Source organism: Pagrus major, chromosome 13 (genome assembly GCF_040436345.1).
Source record: "Pagrus major chromosome 13, Pma_NU_1.0".
Lineage (NCBI taxonomy): Eukaryota > Metazoa > Chordata > Actinopteri > Spariformes > Sparidae > Pagrus > Pagrus major.
This window is the reverse complement of record NC_133227.1, coordinates 29,157,760-29,170,892: the sequence shown is the minus strand read 5'-3', so window position 1 is coordinate 29,170,892 and position 13,133 is coordinate 29,157,760. Positions and strand designations below refer to the sequence as shown.

General features: G+C 40.4%; 1 protein-coding gene across 4 annotated transcripts in view; it reads left to right on the top strand.

Annotated features, from left to right (window-relative positions):
* Positions 1-7,818, top strand: part of dbn1 (drebrin 1) — a 116,254-nt gene extending 108,436 nt beyond the window's left edge. For all 4 annotated transcript variants that reach the window (XM_073478812.1, XM_073478811.1, XM_073478810.1 and 1 more), the window contains exons 11-14: positions 4,375-4,500; positions 4,700-5,160; positions 5,250-5,349; positions 6,949-7,818. In XM_073478812.1, the coding sequence (XP_073334913.1) occupies positions 4,375-4,500; positions 4,700-5,160; positions 5,250-5,349; positions 6,949-7,004 (743 nt within the window). In that variant the 3' untranslated portion in view covers positions 7,005-7,818. The remainder of the gene's footprint in view (positions 1-4,374; positions 4,501-4,699; positions 5,161-5,249; positions 5,350-6,948) is intronic.
* The last annotated feature ends 5,315 nt before the right edge of the window (positions 7,819-13,133 follow it).

Below are 13,133 nucleotides of genomic sequence, written 5' to 3'. Positions count from 1 at the left end.
AATCGATAAGTTCAACAGTGTTACCTGATGACAGGACGGCAGCAGGTAGATATGCTGCCTCAGTTTTTTTAGTCCACGTGCATTTTCATCCTCTCAGTTGTAGCTCTTCATTCTCATCATTCACTCCACTGAGCAGCACAAACACACATTTGCGCACCAACCCTCAAAATCACCTCACAACCCCCTGACGAGATCACCCCCGACCCTGCCCTCCGCTCCCGACAACCTTCATCTCCCCCTGCGACTTCTTTACGGAGCAATTTAAAGAAGCTGATGTTTTATGTTTTTCTTCTTGTCGACATCCCTTAAAAAAGACCACAACCAACATGTGAGTGTATCCAGTAACAAGTGTTACTGATATCTCTTCTTCCTCCGTGCCGTCGAGCTCCGTTGTTGTCATAAACTAATAACAACACATCAATCATCATCATCAGTCACACACACTGCAGTTTATTTAGAGTCCGTCCCACACACACACACACACACACACACTCACACACACACACACGGTCCACAAATACTCACTAGAGCACAAAATGTGGATTAATCCACCGCTGAAAATAGTCCCCAACAAAAACACTGTTTACTTCTGGTTGAGTAGTGATGGCTAAAAATCACAATGGCCAGAAGTTTAAAGAAATTGAGCTTATTTTTAAAAACAAAACTATATTTGTTCGTTGTTACAGAAGGTTTGGTCTTTTCATGGGATTTGTTGACAATAAGAAAAATATAAAATGACTAAAAATATGTAGCATTTATCACCAGCAGCTTTCAAACGCTAAAAAAGAGGAAGAATCCTTAAAGATCGAGTCAGAAAAGGCATCAAAATCTGACTTTACGTGTTTTTTAGCATGCTAGCTGTGTCTGTTCATTAAAAACAAACTCATTTTAAACCTTTTTTCTTGTTGTTAGCAGAAGTAGTTACTTCAAACCTCTCCATAACTCACCTTCCTTTTAGCCAATAGCTAACAGGCTAACACTAGCATTTCCTAAACTTTCCTTTATGGCCGTGAACCATAAAGCTGTTTGTCGGTTTGTGTGATAGATGTCGAGTCTGTCGTCCCCTCAGTCTTCATCCTTTAGATGTCGTCCAGTCAGCTGCTGATGTCGAATTATTTTCCTGAATGTTTGTTTTTTTTCTGATGTTTTCTGGTTTGAATTAGCAACGAGCTAACTGTGCTTCTCTCAGGTATAAACAGGTTGTTATTGTAACTACAGAATCTCACTGGTTTTTCTTCCACCTCCTTCCTCTTCTTCTTCCTCTTCCTCTTCCTCTGATCCTGGGCTACATCGCCTCTTTGCACACAAACACTCAAACACACACTGCTCCTGCTGCTGCTTTTAATCCTGACCGACTGACCAACCTGTGAGTGTTTGCGTACGAGTGTGTGTGTGACGTCGTCGAGCCGTCCGTCAGTCGCCACCGATGTTTGTTCGACTGAATGTGGATCTTTGCCCTTCGACCTCTGTGGAGTCGATCCAGTGTCTGTTTAAAGACCATTGCTGTGATTTTGTTTGTGGTAGCGCATCTGACATCGCTGCAGACCAACTTCCAGAGCACACAACGTTGTGTTTTTAGATGACTTACCTTCCTTTGATAAACTTCTGCGACAAATTCTGTTGACCAAAAATCAAAGTCAGCTGACAAACGTCCTGACAGATGTTAGGACGCAGACATGTCCCTTACAGAGCCCTCATGCACTTCACGATTTGGACATAGCCCCAAACCCTCACAGACTTACCGGAAAACACATCAAACCACATCGGCATGAACCTAAAACCAAGAGATTTCTCTGTGATCTGACTGCAATAACTTGATCAGAAGGATGCTGAAACAATAACATCATAATGCCGCCTTGTAAAAAACCTGAATTCATGCTTCATCAGGTCTGTCGGCCAGACGACAAACAAACAACTCTTAAAATGCTTCTTCCCTGAATGGAGTTCGGATCGATCAGAGCTATGCTGTGCTGAGACGTATTTCCAAAACTTACCAGGCAGTCTGACTTTCTAGCTCACTTCCCTTCACGGCAGCTCCTTTTGTGTCCTGTCTCGGTACGAGTAGATGTGTTATCGTTCAGCTCTGTGTGTCCACAAACGGCCACGATTAGTGATTATTATCCTCTCCTCCATTGTTGTTCATGAATGTCTGGACATCAGCAACGTGAACGTCATGACGTCAGTGTGAACGCCAGCGCCGATAGGCTTTCACGACACGGCGTCACGCGAAAATTTCACTTGAGTTCAATATTTTCAACAATTCTGCCTTCACGCGAATTTTCGCAACTGTTGACTTTTAGATTGACTTAAATACCTCAAAGCCTGGACGAAACACAAAACTACGTACATGCATGCCTAGACACCAGTAAAGGTGTAAACGTAGAAAATTAGTGGATGACTCATGACTTTAAAGACGTATGAAAATGCTTTGGAAAATGGTCAGCAATTATGCAGTTACTATGCAAAATCATGCAGATCGCCTTTATGATCTGCAGCGTGTTGTTGCATGTGTGTCGGTGCAGTAATGGCAGATATTATGATGGGTGGAGAAATAACCAGTTCATCTCTGTCCTAGTGACAGCTGACAACAATGAAAAAGTTCTCTATAAATCAAATTCTTACTTCAGTATTAAAAGGTTGTTGTTTCCTAAACTGGTTTCCATTTTTAGAGGGTTTTTTGACCACCAGGTGAACTGGAGAAAACCCACCCATGCAAGCCTCCGCTGAGCTGGATGTGATTTGTCATTTTAACAGGGTCACATCGCTCAAGTCATTTCCAGGCAAAGTGACTCTGTTGTTCTTCATCTGTGCTTCATTGTGTTCGTGTCCTCTGGGAAATCTCGTTCTGGTCTCCGAACAGGACGTCTGACTTCAACGAGCATGAAATCATCTAACATCTGAGAAAAAGTGGCGTGGAAGTGCTTCTCTGACGCTGTGTTGATGTTTGTCTTAACGAGCTGAATTACTGGATGTGGTGTCGACATTGTGACTGTGACTCACCCACAATGTGTCCGCATACATTGATGGCATATTAATGAATGTCTGATGAGTGTTTCATGACTTGCTGGATTATATTTGTAATAGTGCGTCTTGTTTTGGGTGACAACTTGTGGTTATTTATCAGTGTTGACTAACTTCGGCTCTTCTCGTTACTACTTCCTCTGTCTGTAGTGTCACATGTCTTCCACTCCGATTCAGAGACAAGTTTGCCGAGTCGCTCACTTCCAGGCTCTGTCTCATGATATTCAAACAAATGTCAGTCAAACCTGATAAGACACAGCAACAAAGCCAAGAGTTTAGAGCCATGCTAGCAGCTGAGGCTGATGGGAATGTCGTCGGTTTTGCAGGTATTTGGTCATAAATCAAAATTTTAAATTCATCCTGAGGGGACCGTGAAAATGTAAAGTCTTAGCGAAGTCAGCCAGGTGAAAACAAAAGAGCAAAAACATCAAGAATTCAGTGCTGTTCTTGAAATAAGCTCTCCAGTTCTGCTGTAACTATGCTATAGCAGCTACGCTAACCTCTTGAGGAGCCGCCTTTGCTGTTTTCAGATAGTCACCTCACTTGCAGGTAGTTAAACAGAAATTCATGACAATCTGTCCATAAATTGTCAAGATATTTCATTCAAAACCCCAAATGTGAACCTCATGTTTGCGCTAGAAAAAAGTCAGAGGATCACCAAAGTCATTAGGGGTCATCCTCTGGGGACCATGAATATCTGACCTAAATTCCATGACAATCCATTTGATGGTCAACACAGACTGACACATTGCGAAGCTGCTAGCATGGCTAAGATTAAATCTATAGAGTTTAAATAGACAAAATCTGAACTTCAGTTCTCATCTCAGATCGTATTTCACGAGTCCCGATTGGTCTTCAGACGTTACAGAGCTCATCTTTTACTTTGCTCGACACTTACAGATTAAAAGTCCACCAAAATAAAACTTTTAATGTGGTTAAGGAGCCCGTCTGACACAGTTAAGTTACGTTACCAACTTTTGGGACCTCAAGTATTTGAGATATGAGCGGAGGTTCAGAGGTCTGAAACAGGCTCAGTGACTGCATCTGTTTGCTGATGATGTGATTACTTTTATTTGTATATGTTGTTGTGTTGAAGTAACACAGGATTTGACTGTGACAACTTCACCGCCCTGAAGCTTCTTATAAACATCACTTGATTCAAGTTAAAATCAAAGAAAAACTTTTTTAAAACAGATTATTATAGTTTCTCGATTTGTAAGTGAGGCATCAATATTCTGTGTTAGCTCAACACTTCTGGTGTACGAGTGAAATGTTCTTGTTCTAGGAGGATTTGGGCGAGGACTTTTGCTCTGTGCCTTTTTCGATGTCGTTGTGTCCCTTCTGTCCCTGTAGGGGACGATGACGACGAAGCGAGCTTAGACCGCAACATGGCCGCCGTGTCGCCCATTCCTAAAATAGTCACCACGCCCATCAAAGAGGACTTCAACAGGGAGGACGAGGACAGCAGAGACGAGTGGGGTAAGAGTGAAAGTGAAGTCCAAATTAAAAACAGACGACCTGTTACTGTGGCAGTCGAGAGCACTCCGGTCTGGTGGCGTTCTTCGAAGTTACAAACTCAGAAATACCACAAAGAAATATACAAAGCAACACTCAAACACCGATATTGAAAATGTAGGAATTATTATTAAATTGGTGTTGTGTTTGTTTCCTTCGTCAGATTCGGTGTCGAAGCCAGAGCAGAAACCGCCCGTCCAGGAGTCGACACCTTCCAAGCCGGTGCAGAGCGTCGCCCCGCAGGCCCGCGACTCCGCCGGCTTCAACCCGTGGGACGCCGGGACGGACAGCCTGGTCAACCTGTGGGACAGCAGCTCCGGGCCTCCACCCAACACCTCCCAGACCTCCAATCTGGTGGACCTGATGGGTGACAACGCCCCGCCCAGCTCCGCCACCGCCAGCGGTAAGCCTCAGCCCCTCGTCAGCTTCGATGACATGGTGGACGGGACCTTCTGCTCGGCCGCCGAGGACGACCCCTCCAGTCTGGTGGACGTGACGGCCTCCGACCAGATGACCCTCAGCTACCAGCATGCACTGCAGCACGCGTCCATGGAGGGGCAGGAGCTGGATGACGGACAGCTGCTGATGACCAACGGGGAGACGCTGCTGAAAGAAGGGACTCAGGTCAGACGGGTTGATGCAGCTGCTGATTCATAAAGACGCCTTCTGTCGTTTTATTGGTTGAGAGTTGTTTTCTCTTTTGGCTCTTATAGGCGAGCGAGGGCTACTTCAGCCAATCACAGGAGGACGAATTTGGCCAATCAGAGGAGTCCTCGGCTAAACCTGCACCGGTCTTTTATAACAAGCCACCAGGTGAGACACCTGTCTGAAAATGTTGCCTCATCACCCTGCTACTCTCACTTTCTCTTGTCCAACATTTACATATTATTTCCATTTTGCTTTATTTTTAGATTTTAAATTGGCTTCAACCGTACAGAACACTTCCTGCTCAAATGTTTCAAATTAAAGTTTCCTGATGGGTTTTTATTGTGAAAAAACTAGAAGTATCCAGTTTTTTTTTAAAACTAATTGAACTGCAATAAACCAGCCAAGTGGATTAAAAAATCACCAGGTGAGCCATTATAGAAGAGATAACTTCTATAACTTCCCTCTGTGGTTTACTGCCTTTATTAGTGACTGGCCTCAGTGACTACTATGTAAGGTTTGAATATCTGCTTTTACCTCTGGTTCAGTTTGGTTTGAAATGTCCCATTTAAAAAAAAATACAAAACTCAAGATGGGCAGTTGTAGCAGAAACAAAAAAATTTAGCTTAAATACATTGAAGCGACAAAAAATGAGAAACAGACGGAACAAAATCCAAGAACTACAGAATAAAAATAAATAAAATACAGACTGATAAAATGCAGGAAACACAGGAAGTAAACAGATCGGACACGAACCAACAACTGACAGAGGGAAACACACCGAGTAAACACACATGAACTGATAATCAGTCTAATCAGAGCAATCACAACCGACACTCGCACCAATATTTTCTGGTAAATATCTCCGAAAAAGCTTCTTTTCTTTTTGCATATTTTAGTCTTTCTACCTTTTAAAGTTCTCACAACAGACGAACGTCAGGTTCTGATCGTCAGGTTCTGATCGTCATGTCTGATTTAAATGGTTTTAACTGTTTTTATTATTCTTGTATTTTTTTTTAATGTATTCTACTTTATACTTCATTGTTTTTACATCCCTATATTTCTCCTGTATTCAAACCTTTAGCTGTAACACATTGTTGTGTTTGTCGTGAACTGTTTTGTTCTACAGCTCAACAGCATTTTAAATGAGGAAACGTTCTCAGTGGGGTTTTTCGAGGTAAAACATAAATAAACTAAAAATAAACTAATAAACTAACTAAATTTCGCTTCAAGAATATATTACAAAATACAATTAACGTACATTTTGATAATACATCATTAATATATACTATTTTTTTCTTAAAATATGTGTTGCGTATGTTACAAGTTAATAAATTTTTGGTTTAGATAATATATTGTATATGGTAAGATATAATAATTGCTGTATTTGTTAATATACTGTAGATGGAATATATCATTTGATATATTCAATAATACACTGCAAGTAGATTATTAAATCTATATTTCATATATTTTAATACATATTAAGATGACTAATTTCAAATAAAAGCCTGTGTCAACTCTTCATATCAGTGTAATATTTAATAACAAGGTGAAAATATTCTCATAACTCTTTAAATAACACAAATAATGTTGCATATGTATTTGGCAGCTGTAGTTTGTTGTGTTTTACTGACAGATGTTTCTATTATTGTGTCCACCCCTTTTATATCAATGAGTCTGACTATCTGTATTATGTGTTATTAAGCCATAAATCAATCATTTCTTCGATAACATAAGTGAACTTCTGTGTGTCTGTGTGTTCAGAGATTGACATCACGTGCTGGGACACGGACCCCGTAGTCGACGACGACGACGACTGAACCGGCCAATCAGAAACTCCTCCACCACCACCAACACCACCGGACCAAGAGGAAGAAGGAAGTGCGCTTCGAGAAGAAAACCGATTTTTTTTTTTTTTCTAAAAAACAAAAACACAAACAAACAAAAAAAAAAGTAATAATAATAACAAATCTTGCATCAAACTACTTCTGTATTATCTTTTAGAGGAAACGAAACAGTAGCCACCGATTTAAAAAAAAAAAAAAAGGTTTGAGTTTCATTAAAGACGGTTTGAAGGCTCCGTTTTTTTTTTCTGTGTGTTTGTTATTTTATTTATTTGTTTTTTTTTCTTCTTCTTTTTTTTTGCTATGCAGATGTACTAGCTGAGAGCGGGACACTTTGTTTGTGTAAATGATTTATTACACATTAACGTAGCGCACTGCTGCATATTAGAGACAATGAAGCCCGTGTGTGGCAGGCAGCCGACACACCTAGTCTGTAGTGCTTTAATAACACCCTATAAACTAATACAGCTGCCATGTATATCTTCACTCTTTTCTTACCTCTTTTTCACCTCCCTCCTTCCTTCTGCCTTCCTCCCAAAATATCCCCAAAATATTCTTCTCTGCAAGTCAGTTAATCTTGTATTTAGCCCTCACTTTACTGGAACAAAGAAAAAAAAAAAAAAAGGTGGATTATTGTATTTATTCTGGTGTATCTGAGCTTCTTTCACTGATGGAAACCAACAAGAAATTTCCTGAATCGAGTCAAACTGCAGCTCCCTTTTTGACCCTTTTTCACTCCTTTTGTATGATTTTCAGACTGAATTCAAGATTAAATGGCTTGTACAGTAAATCTGTTTTGCTTTTTTTCAGTGCACTTTTATTTCTTCTTCTTCTTCTTCTTCTTCTTCTTCTTCTGCCTCGTTGTGGATGAGCTGCAGCTTCTCAATCAGCCCTCCCCTCTGCGTCCATAAAACTCATCGTTCGAACCCCACGTATATATTTACATGAGCAAAAAAAAAAAAAGAAAAATTCTAGATGAATATACTGGAGATATTTTTCCAAGTGTTACAGTTTTTTAGGAGAGTTTGGCTCAAACGTGACGCCTCCTCCAGCTTGTGCACAGTAAAAAAACAAAAAACAATGAATCCTTTGTTTGATTCTTATTCTTCTGAATTTCTCCAAAAGCTAAAACTCGGCACACTTCCTGTTCAGAGTTGGGAGGTTTTAAAGAATAATAATTTTAACGTTTATTTCTGTCAGTCACTGGATGACAGGAGGAAGCAAACCGGGGCCACACGACGCTCGTAAATATTATTTTTGGGTCTTTGTTTTTAATCTGCGTGGAGAAAACCAGATGTTCACAGTTTATCACATCGCTGCTGATTCGATGGTGTCAGTTTTAATTATAGATGTTGAGCTTCACAGTCAGAAGATTATAGAAACTTATGAGGAAGGAAGTACACTGCAGCACCCTGAACGAACTCACACAGGACTGAAAACAACCCAACTTCAGGCTCACCAGAAGTTTTTGTTTACCAGGTGAGAACATCGAGCAAAAGACACGACAGAGTTGCATGAGGTCCAGAGGTCACAGTCGGGTAGTAATTGGTTAAAAAATGAAAAGATAGATTAAAGTTACATTGACAGAAATTACATTTTTTATTACGTTCGGTGATAATCCGTGCATTGTTCCCAAATTGTCAAAAATGCTGAAAAATGTCCGATCTCACGAAGTTAAAGAAAGTCAGAAAATATTCCTGGAGCCGTCGCTTCTTTACCGGATCTGCACCAGAAGTTAACTGGGTCTGTTCTGGACCGAGACCCATCCTCCATCCAAGTTTAGTTTACACTGTAAAATCAGACAAAGTGACTTTACTAAAAAAAATTGAGGAAACCAATCACTTCAAAATTACCAGGTAAAGTGGACTAATAATTTTAAGTTGTTACTTCACTTGGAGATTCAGAGGTAATCGGCTTCTAGTGTTTTGTGTAATCCTGACAAACCAACCAACAAACAAGAGGTTGTAACCTGTAGTGTTGTGTTAGACTTAGAGTTTGCATGTCTCAGCTTCTTTTACTCCGACTATTGATTTTTGTGTTACAGTTTTACAGTTTTATAGTTTAGTTTGTGGTACTCATTGTTTCCAACAAGATAACCAGACTTATATCACATCTAAACAGGCAAAAATCAGCTGTCAGAGTCTTGGTAGAGAGAACTGAAAAGATGCTGAAGAGTTACAAACATCTGCAAACATCTCCAGCGTGAGTGTGAAGTCATTTGAAAACGTTCCTGCTTCTCCACGCAGCTCAAAACAAACTCTGTGACCGTGTGACCCTCGTCTGCTGCCCGACTGCTTCTGTTCTGTGCCAATGCAAAAAGAAAACAGCACCGTATGTATTTAGTTTTTTTTTTGTTAGTTTTTATTGATGTGATGTTTAGTTGCCCTTGAAACTGGAGCGAGAGGCGGGGCGGGCTGAGACGGGAGGTGTGTGTGTGTGTGCGTGCGCGCGTGTGTTTTTAATACCTGTCAAAAAGTGTGCTAGAAATGATTTTCAGGACCTTTTTGAATATTAGCAACAACATTGTTAGTCTCTTTTTCTTTTGCTGTAAATTCCTGTAGAAAATAAAAAACTCCTAGGCAATAACAACACCTGTGTGTGTGTGTGTGTGTGTGTGTGTGTGTGTGTGTGTGTGTGTGTGTGTGTGTGTGTGTGTGTGAGGATTACCTGATACTGTGTGTGTGTGTGTGTGTGTGTGTGTGTGTTCACCTGACAGCGAGACTTCAGCTTCTCACAGGCGTCTGCAGATTATTTCACCCGGTCTGATTTTTACTTCTGCGTCCTGAGCACGGAGAGGACGTGCTCACATCCAACGTTCACTAAATTATATTCAGTTCTGTTAAAAAAAAAACTACATTAGTGAATAAAAACACAACTCCTGGTTTTATTTTTTGCCATTTTCATCTCATCATTCAGAGCTGTGTGTCGCCCGGTGAGAATTTAGCTGCTGATTTAAAAAGAAACGGTGGATGTGAAAAGGTGAATCTGGACTAAATGTGGAATATAAATAACTACATTTGCTGTGCCAATACCATGAATCTATTAGTATTCATTTCATGTTTTATTGATGAAGACTGCATCTTATTTCCCTGCAGTCTTCATCAGGTTTTCCTCCGGCGCTGCTGCAGAGAATCTTCCCAGCAGCACGATTCAGCCAATTAAAAACTGCAAGAAATCCAGAAATGCAGAGAGACAGAGAGAATTATAAAAAGGAAAAGAAGCTGAAGGGAAAGTTTAGAAAAGTTTGAGTTCCTGAGTTGAGTTTGTGCAGCAAAACGAGAGGAAAAGTCTGAACATGAACCCTGAAACGTGCCTGTGTGTCTTGCTATGATGCAATTTGTGGCAAATATTGATGGATTACAAATAAAAATAGAAATATAATTAAATCAAAATAAATTTCTAAGGAGAATTAAAGGCAAATATGCCGTGGATCGTGTGGCGCAAACATCACAAAATCACCACCGAGACAAACAGCAGAAGACATCAATTCCCTGATAATTTGGTTAAAAAGAAAAAGGATTTTGTATTTTTTCCTTCTTTTTCCTGCATTTTCACTGCAGTACAGTCAAAACTCGTCTTTTCAGTGACATCTAGTGGCCAGCGGGAGGACGAGGAGGAGGAGGAGCAATTAATATTCAAGGTAAAATCAAAAAGCTGCACATTTTCCTGGTGAAGTTATGATCATAACGAAAATGAGATCTGAGTGGAAAACAAAACATTTCAACGTGTTCACTGCTCAGCCAGCATGAAGCAGTTTGGATCAGAGCTATAAAACCTCACTGACCTGTAGACTCATTTTAGCAAAATAACATTTGAATTGAATTTGTCTTGTAGTTCACAGCTCCACCACTAGATGGCCTCATTGTACTTCCTTCTCTCTGGTGGACCTCTGCATCACTCTCTGAGAGGATGTTTGTTTCCTGTCCTCCATCCTCAGGTGTTTCTCTCCCGTCTTCATAAATAACTGACAGTTTGTGTCACAGACGATCATCTGTGACTGTTTTCTCAGGATGTAATTCTTCTACTCATGTCTTCAGACTGTTCACCTGTCAGGAAGGTCACAGTCCAATCAGACGGACAAAGACTTCAGAATATTTCTCATGTAGCTCGTAGCTGCAGCGCTGACGTCTTCTCGGACTGGAGTTTATAACTCTCCCTCCGTCTGTTTTTCCAACCGAGGTGTCATGGCGACGACCTTGAGGTCTACTGGATTTAATTAATTTTAATTTGTTATTCGTCATTACGACATGATTGACAGGTTCAGAGGCAGCCTGATGCAGAGCTGCAGCTCAGCTTTAATTAAGGTTTCATATTATTCAGCTTTAATGAGCATGTTTTTATACCTTAAAAGTTTCTTAACTTGGATGATTTATATGTTACGTCTGCAAACATCTTATTGGCTGACAGCTGCTATCATATCTATTCATGGCACACGAGTTTTTTAACAAAATCATCTGTGCACAACATCCAGAGCTCCTTCACAGCAGTGCATTACTGCCACCATGAGCAAATATAACTTTGGTTAAGGAAGGTTTAGTACGGAGGGAAGTGAGCGGTCTGAATCCGTCTGAATCCGTGTGCTTCCCTTGGACTTTCCAAGGAAGCACATGGATTCACACACACTTTTATTAAAAGACTAACGTTTCCACACCGTGTGCATCTTCATCAGAGTCAAACAATTCAAAGACTCACTGATATTAGTTATTTTGATGCATTTGAAGGGTGGATATTTGTGTTATATGTGTATGTTTTTACTTCTATTGATTATCTAGAATGATGTGTATTTTGACAGTTATTGATGTGTTTATTATATTTACTATATGTACTGAGTCTAATACAAAGGAGGCTTCCTTTATCTCCCTCTTGTTGTGGTACTCGAATTAAAGTTTATTGTTTGTCTGTTTCAGGTTTTCTCCAGCTGAGCTTCTCTATCTCTGTGATTCGTGTGCTTACTGATGTGTATTTTATCTGAACCTGTCTAACCTTCCACTTCTAATTGATCGCCCCCCCTTTTCTGCAGCCTGTGCTGGATCAGGTCCTAATGAGGGGAGGTTATTTAACAGGATGAGTCTCTGTATTGTTTGACTCTGATGAAGACGCACATGGTGTCGAAAAGTTTGTGGTCTGAATCCGTGTGCTCCAGTCTACTTTGGACTGAGTTCCTTGAGTTTTTTCCTGTCGCAAAAATAAATCCATCCTTTTTTAACGATAAAACAAGACATTTCATGTTTTTGTGGCATATTTTGTTATGATTATATGCTAAATTGTCCCATTTTTACAAGAACCTTCTCAGAGGTCATTATGTTGTGATTAGAAACTGAGAAATAGCCACATGCGCCCCTCAAATCCTAAAAGATTCTTTAAAAAACAAAATAAATATATTCTTTGGGGACTGGAGCACCTGCTGATTGAAGGTTTTCCAGGTCAGAAGCTCGATTATTTCCAGAGGATATTTAATGTTTTGGTAAATTGTGGTAAGTATCTGCCAAAAAACAACAAAAAACTGGGATATCATTGTCACAGGAAGACATGTTCACAATTTACAAAGTCAAGTCAGAACCAGAGGAGTTCTCCGGCCCAGGAGGTGGTTGTAAGATGGTTCACCGACTGTCGGTAAAACCCAAAAAGGAAGATGTAGTGAACATTTTTACGTGATTTTTAAATGGTGTGGGACTGAACGAACCTTTCCTTATTGTGCTGACGTGATTTTATTAACGCTGCTGTGGCAGGACAGAAAAATCTGAAGTATGAAGCCATTTCAGCAGGAAACAAGAACCAGATTTTGGCAAGAATTCAAAGCAAATGCCGGATGGGTGTCGACAACTGATACTCAACCTTATTGCGCATGTTTTCAGATTTTTTGAGAGAGAAATGTACTTCCTGTGAGCTGTTCGTTTGCAGGGACGTGGAGAGTGAAGGTGGGTGGGTTTACTGTAATTAGGCAGACAGATGGGAAAGCTCCAGAGGTTGTCCAATCAATTGGTTTGGCCACTTGGTGAGCAGCCTCCTGTAATCACTCATTAATCAGGGGAAATGAGCTCTGATTAAACTCTGTGACAGTGACAGTGAGTCGAGGCTGCAGGTTTTTTTCTTCCTCCTCATTTC